The 7842-nt window shown below is 30.1% G+C and overlaps 1 protein-coding gene across 1 annotated transcript; it reads left to right on the top strand.

Annotated features, from left to right (window-relative positions):
- Positions 1–443: 443 nt before the first annotated feature.
- On the top strand, positions 444–5101 carry LOC108344195 (receptor-like protein EIX1). Its single transcript, XM_052867690.1, has 2 exons — positions 444–4098; positions 4896–5101. Exon 1 carries the CDS (start codon positions 493–495, stop codon positions 4090–4092), a length of 3600 nt encoding a protein of 1199 aa, XP_052723650.1. The 5' UTR covers positions 444–492; the 3' UTR covers positions 4093–4098; positions 4896–5101.
- Positions 5102–7842: the final 2741 nt, after the last annotated feature.

The following is a 7842-nucleotide window of genomic DNA, read 5'->3' as shown; positions in this document are numbered from 1 at the left end:
GAAGAGTTCAACAACTCAATCACAAACCTTGCGGGAACAGAAAAATCAAAAATACAATCCTTGCGAAAGAAACGGAATGAAAATATTGCCGAACAACATCAACGTCCTCTGTACAAGATATTTTGTAATATTATATTCAAATTTTATAACAATGGTGACATAAGCTTTCACTATTAAAATATTTTCTAAGTATTTAATGGAACTTACAATTTTTTTAATTTTGAGAGCACTTTCTTAATTTTGTTTTCAAATATTAACTTCCAATTCATTAATTATTTGTAAGGAGGAGTTTGATGTTTTGATTTTCATATAATATTGTCGTTTAAAATGAAAATACACAAGTCTTCTTCGTAGTCAATTGATATTATTGAAATGCAGAAGAGTGAGAAGAATAGGTAATGAAGGAGTTGGTGATTATAAATGTGGGTATTGGGAGTGCTAAATTCAGAACACATATCAATCTAATTCTATACTATTCACTCTCTCTGTTTGATGATGAATATTCTGAAAGTAATGATGTTTATGTTTGTGGTGAGTGTGGTGTTGCAGGTTGCTTTTGGACAACACCATATCAGATGCCTTCCAAAAGAGAAGGAAGCACTCATTCAATTCAAGGCTGCCATTGTCGATCGTTACGGCATGCTCTCCTCTTGGACCACTCCTGACTGTTGCCAATGGGAGGGGATTCGCTGCAGTAACCTCACCGCTCATATTATAAGCCTCCACCTTCCTGGACAATATAATGAATCTCGTTATGAAGTCTCTTCTCAGCGTTACATCAGCGGAGAGATCCACAAGTCGTTAATGGAGTTACGACACTTACAGTATTTGAACCTCAGTTTCAATTATTTTCGAGAAACTAATATTCCAGAGTTTCTTGGCTCTCTTACCAACTTGAGATATCTTGATCTCTCTTCATGTCTTTTTAGCGGACAAATTCCAACTCAGATAAGTTCTCTTTCTCATTTGAAATTTTTGAATCTTGCTTATAATTATTATTTGGAGGGTTCAATCCCTCCTCAACTTGGAAATCTCTCTCGGTTGCAGTATCTTGATCTCAGTGGCAATTCTTTAAATGGAAATATACTTTCCCAACTTGGAAATCTCTCTCGGTTGCAGTATCTTGATCTCAGCTACAATTCTTTTGAAGGATTCATTCCTTCCCAACTTGGAAACCTTTCAAATTTGAATAAACTCTATCTTGGAGGATATGATAGTGCTCTCAAAATTGTCAGTAGTGATCAATGGTTATCTAATCTTAATTCTTTAACCCATCTTTCCTTCATTTCCATATCTAATTTTAACACTTCTCCTAGCTGCCTTCGAACCATTGCCAAGTTACCAAAACTAAGAGAACTGAGTTTAATTGAATGTGGCCTTTCCGATCATTTCCTCCTTTCATTCAACCCTTCCAACTTCAATTTTTCTACTTCTCTATCTGTCCTTGATCTTTCTAGTAACTCCTTCACACAACCGATGATATTCCCGTGGCTGTCAAACACCACTTCCAACCTTGTTGAGCTTGACCTTAGTTGGAACCTCTTGAAGGGTTCCACCTCATATCATTTTGGCTTGGCCATGAATTCGCTTGAGCACCTTGACGTCTCCCAAAATGTGTTCAAGGGCGAAGATATGAAATTATTCATGAATATATGCACCCTTCGTTCTTTACACATCTATGGAAACAATATGACCGAAGACCTTTCGTTAGTTCTTCATAATTTCTGCAGTGGTTGTGTTAGATACTCACTACAAGAGTTGAGTTTGAAATCGAATCAAATCAGAGGCTCCGTACCTGACCTTTCAGCATTTTCAAATTTGAAAAAGTTGGATCTTTCTGACAATCAATTGAGTGGGAAGATACCTGAAGGCACTAGATTGCCATCTCATTTGGAGCAGTTGTCAATTGGATCTAACTCTTTAGAAGGTGGTGTTCCAAAATCATTTGGGAGCACATGTACTTTAGAGTTATTGGATTTGTCTGATAATAAGTTGAGTGAAGATCTTACGATCATATTTAATCATTTGTCTGGATGTTCTAGATACTCATTGCGAAATTTATATCTCCGTCAGAATAAATTCAATGGCACATTACCTGATTTTTCAATATTTTCAAAGTTGGAAACGTTGGATATATCAGGAAATCGATTGGATGGAGTTCCAAAATTACTTCACAATGGTACTGTTTTGCGTTCATTGAACCTATTTAATAACAGTTTAAGTGAAAACCTTCCAACAATAATGCATCACTTATCCTCATCATTGCAAAGTTTAAATCTAGGCATGAATCAAATTAGGGGTACTTTGCCTCGCAACCTCGCAACAATGTTCCCATCATTAAAATATTTGTCCCTTGATAGTAACAAGCTAAATGGGACAATTTCTGAAGATCTTCGATTTCCAACAGAACTTGAGGTATTATCCTTGTACTCAAACTCTTTGAAAGGTGTGTTAACTGACTCTCATTTTTTTAATATGACAAAGTTAAGGACATTGATTTTGTCAGATAACTTACTTACTTTTACTCAAAATTGGGCTTCAACTTTTCAATTACATAGTATTGAATTGAGGTCTTGCAAGCTTGGTCCATTGTTTCCCAAATGGCTAGAGAAACAAAATGAATTTATTTATCTTGACATTTCAAATAATGAAATATCAGGTACCATTCCACAATGGTTTTGGACCAAATTTGGATTGTCAAATTGGATGAGTATTGATATTTCACACAATAATTTACAAGGTACGATTCCAAATTTGCCAATAGAGAATCATTATTATTCTCTTAGTCTTGCATCAAATCAATTTGAAGGTCATGTTCCGCCATTTTTACGAGGCTCAATATCTCTTGATCTATCAAACAATAAATTCACAAATTCTTTTTCATTTTTATGTTCTAATGGTGTAGCTGAATCTTTATACCAATTAGACCTTTCAAATAATAAGTTTTCTGGACAAATTCCAGACTGTTGGACCCATTTTAAGTCATTGGCTTACTTAAATATGAGTCAGAACAAGTTTTCAGGAGAGATTCCTTCTTCAATGGGATCACTCCTTGAACTTCAAGTTTTGTTATTGAGAAGCAATAATTTAACAGGTAAAATCCCTTCCGTCTTGAAGAATTGCACACAGTTGGTGATGGTAGACATAGCAGAAAATAGATTATCAGGATCTATCCCAAATTGGATCGGGAACGAATTATCGCAGTTGCAATTTTTAAGCTTAAGAAGCAACTATTTCCGTGGGAGTTTACCGTTACAAATTTGTTATCTAAAAAGCATTCAACTCTTAGATCTCTCGCAAAACAATCTATCTGGACAAATTCCTAAATGCATAAAAAACTTTTTCTCAATGGCTCAATTGACTTCTTTGAGAGATTATTATGAAGGTCATCAATATTTGGTCAACACTAGTGCTACGAAAAGTAACTTTTCATATGATTTGAATGCATTCTTGATGTGGAAAGGTTCAGAACAAATGTTTACAAACAGCGGATTGTCACTTTTGAATAGCATTGATCTCTCAAGCAATGAATTATCAGGAGAAATTCCAAAAGAAATTGAGGGTTTATTTGGATTGGTGTCATTGAATCTATCAAGAAACCAATTGACAGGGAAAATTCCTTCAAATGTTGGAGAGTTAACATCACTTGAATTTCTTGATTTGTCACGAAACCAACTTGTTGGTTCTATTCCTTCGAGTCTTGCTCAAATTGATCGACTCACTATGTTAGATTTGTCACATAATAATTTATCTGGAAAAATTCCAACTGGCACACAATTACAGAGTTTCGATGCATCGAAATATGAAGATAATGTTGATCTCTGTGGACCACCATTAAAGGAATTGTGCATTGATGGAGTAGCAAGACAAGGACCAATTATTAAATTTCAAGAGGATGACAATTTGATTTTCAATCGTGAATATTATATAAGTATGACAATTGGATTTGCTATAAGCTTTTGGGGAGTGTTTGGCTCAATCTTAATAGTACATTCTTGGCGTCATGCATATTTCAAGTTCTTAAATAATTTAGGAGACACTCTTTATGTCTTGACAACAGTGAAAGTTTTCCGAATCTGCTACAAAACATAGCTGCAGGTAACATTATTTTAACCTTGTGTTAAATTTTTTATTTTATTTTTATTATTATTATAATTATTAAGTTTTTTTTCATTAAATTAGTTTTTAATTTAAAATTAGAGACTAATTTAAAATTCATAATATTAAATATGTAAAACTTTGATATATAGCTAATGACAATGATCAATTTAAAGTCTAATTAACAAATTAATTATAATTTTTTATTTATAAAAAAGACTATTTTACATACTAATAATTTCTAATTGATATCCACATAATTAATTATTTTGATTTCTAAATTTGATTAATGAGTTTCTTGTCATATGATTCACATTTCCAAATAATAACAATTACAAAAATATTATGGTTAAATCGATTTTTTAATAGATAAAAAGAAATTTAATGAAAGATTAACAATGTAATTGAAAATAAGAATATTACTTAAAGATAATAACTAATGTCTATGGATAGAATAAAATAATAAAAAATCGTTAGCATAAGACATATTTTCAGTCTCTTTATTTTTATCTCTTTCAATCTTGTCTCAAAATTGTTGACATTCTCATAATAAGTTGGTTTTTCTTTTGTATGTTTAAACATTGCAATATTAGTTTCATGGATAATAGATATAATTATTTTTATAAATACATTATTTATAATAAATGGTAAGTTGTAATTAGTAATAACTTAAATTATTGGAGTTTTCTATTCCTTTGCCCTTTAATATAAGTTTGTTTTGAATTTGTTCTTTTACGTTATCTTTTTATTGTTTCTATTTTTGGCGAAATTAATATAATTTGCTTAATTTTTGGCAGAAGAAATGGAATTTGAAGATTAGAATGATTGTGAGGGTACCATGCTCAATGGATATCGATAACTGAGGAAGATTTCTAAACATTTATTTTCTTTAAATGTTTCTTTCTTCTCCATTTTTATTTTGTAATGGTTGTTGAGGAAGCCTATTGTGATTGTGAAGTTGTTAGTCATACAATAATTTGATGAATCTTCAAAACGTTGGAAATGACATAATTATTGATTTTTGAGTCATGTTCTGTGCTAATACCTTATGTTTTTTTCCTTTCTACTACCTTCCTCTCTTGCATGTGATTAATGAATCTTCCCCAAAAGCTTATATTATATTAATGACATAATATAAGCTTTTGGGGAGTGTTTGGCTCAATCTTAATAAGACATTCTTGGCGTGATGCATATTTCAACTTCTTAAATAATTTGGGAGACGCTCTTTATGACATGACAATAGTGAAAGTTTTCAAGATCTGGTACAAACTAAAGCAGGTAACATTATTTTAAACTTGTGTTTAAATTTTAATATTTTTTCTTATTATTATTTTAAATAAATAATTTTCATATTCCTTATAATAGGAATTACTTTCCTGTGATATTAAGATCAATATTGACCATTCTTATGGTAAATTTCAATATTCGTATACTTTTTTCAATATAGAAATAATTCTTGTAAATGGAATCTCAAAAAAAAAAAAAGTAACTAAAGATTTTAGATTAAAATATGTTTTTTCTCTCCAGTGTATTCATCCATATTCTTTTTCCTTATCCTTTATTTTTCTTATTATTCTGTATTTCGTGATGGCTTAGTGATTTTTCTAATTCAGCATATCACCATTTAATAGAAAATATATGACATAGAAAACAAAATTTTAGGAGCGTAAAGAAAAAAATTTAAATACTATTTTATAAATAATAATTAATTTAAGAAATGAATAATAATTAGTCATTATATTAACTAATTTAAATACTATTTTATAAACTAAAAAAATTATTATTATTCATAATAATTAGAGTCTAAATTGGTTTCTAATATTATTACCCTTTTTTGTCACTAAATTAGTTTTTAATTTAAAATTTGAGACTAATTTAAAATCAATAATATTAAATATCTAAAACTTTTAAAACTAATGACAATAACCAATTTAAAGTCTAATTAACTAACTAATTATAATTTTTTTATTTATAAAAAAGACTATTTTACACACCAAATTTTTTTAATTAATATTTACATAATTAATATAGTGACTAATTATTTGGATTTCTAAATTTGATTTAATAATTTTCTTGTCATAAATGGTTCACATTTCCATATAATAACAATTACAAAAATATCATGGTTAAATCGATTTTTTATTGGACAAAAAGAAACTTATTGAAAGATTATCAATGTAATTATAAATAAGAATATTTAAACATAATAACTAGTGTCTATGGATACAATAATATAATAAAAAATTGTTAGTATAAGACATATTTTTAGTCTCTTTATTTTACTTTTGTAAGAACCTAGAAAATAGAGTATTAGAATTTATAGGTATCTTAACATAATGAGACCGGACATTTTAATGTTAAAATAATTCAATAATATAAATAAGATTTAATAAACGCGTCTCATTATCTGAAATACCTGTTGTCTCTTTAACTCATTCTTTGAATTTATTTTCCCTTCTCTATAAGCTTTCTGAGACATTTATTTGATGATCATAAAGTGTCTAGGAGATCACAACAGTGAGTTCTCTATTATCTACTAATCAGTTTTTCCTATTGAGTAAGTTAGTTTCTATTCCTTTTTTCTTTAATTTTTATGTTTAACGCACATCAAACAGTTTGAACGCATGTGTCATCTTATCTTTATTTCTAGCTCCTTATCGATCAAAACGTCCTAAGGACTTGTTGTAATCATGATTATATGGTTTGTAGGTGTTTTTAGAGTTTCTTGAGCTAAGGTAGGGGTAGTACGTTGTATAGAGCTGTGACAGTTTTCCCAATCAGGTGAGGGAAGCTAATGATTTTTATAAATTTAATTTACAGGTATGAGTGGTGGTTGATACGATGTTATGTTAATTTGGTTTTAATTACAATGATTGTTTTAGTGTCATTGGTTCTTTAATGATAGTACTTGGTTATTTGATGTATGATGTCATGGATGATGTTGATTTGTACTTGATTAATCTTGTGCGTCTATCGGTTTTGAATAGCAATGTTAAAAATTTGATGTTGTATTGAGAAGTAAAGAGTAGGCTAAATTGTAGGTTGATTTTGAACCTTAAGAGGAGATTTTGATAGGTGAGATTTTGAAGTAAGGTTCGAATGGGAAGAATTGAGTTTTTGGGTTTGTTCTAGGGTCATTTAAAGCTTGTTCTAGCTTTAAATTAGTAGAAATCTAACGTCGAATTGGTTGGTGGTTAATAGGGTGTGATTTTGTATGGTTTTTGGCTCATTTTAGGGGTTTTGACTAGTGAGATTTTAAAGTATAGGGTTTGTGATGAAAGTGAGGGTTTAGGATCTGGTTTTGGGTCAATTGTGACTTTTCTAGAGTCTGAATTAACAAATTATGATGATAGATGAGTGGGATTGATTTATGGACTACAGAGTGGTATTTTAGTTGGAGTGAGTTTGGAAATTCATGGTAAAATGAGTTTAGTAAGGTTAAGTTGGATAATGCACATTTGGATAGGTGAATTGAGGTTTAAAATATCATATGGAAGTTGTAGATGTTTGTAGAAGTGTATAAGTTAGGATATGTGAGGTTTAGGGAGTGCAGGTTCTACATAATTCTGCAAACTCACTACGCGAGTCTAGGCTCATGGTATGTTTAGGATATTTGTTTAACTATTGTATGAAATGTGATGTGTGATAAATCTTGTATGTTTGTTTTTTTTCTATAAATACATTTTTATAGTAAATGGTAAGTTGTAATTCAAATAAAGATCTCCGATATGAATTTGATGATTT

This window comes from Vigna angularis, chromosome 8, assembly GCF_016808095.1.
Source record: "Vigna angularis cultivar LongXiaoDou No.4 chromosome 8, ASM1680809v1, whole genome shotgun sequence".
NCBI lineage: Eukaryota > Viridiplantae > Streptophyta > Magnoliopsida > Fabales > Fabaceae > Vigna > Vigna angularis.
Note: the sequence above shows the minus strand (reverse complement) of the source record. Positions and strands in the feature narration are given on the sequence as shown.

Coding starts and splice junctions, on each gene's coding strand:
- LOC108344195 (XM_052867690.1), top strand. CDS start 493: ATGATGAATATTCTGAAAGTAATGATGTTTATGTTTGTGGTGAGTGTG.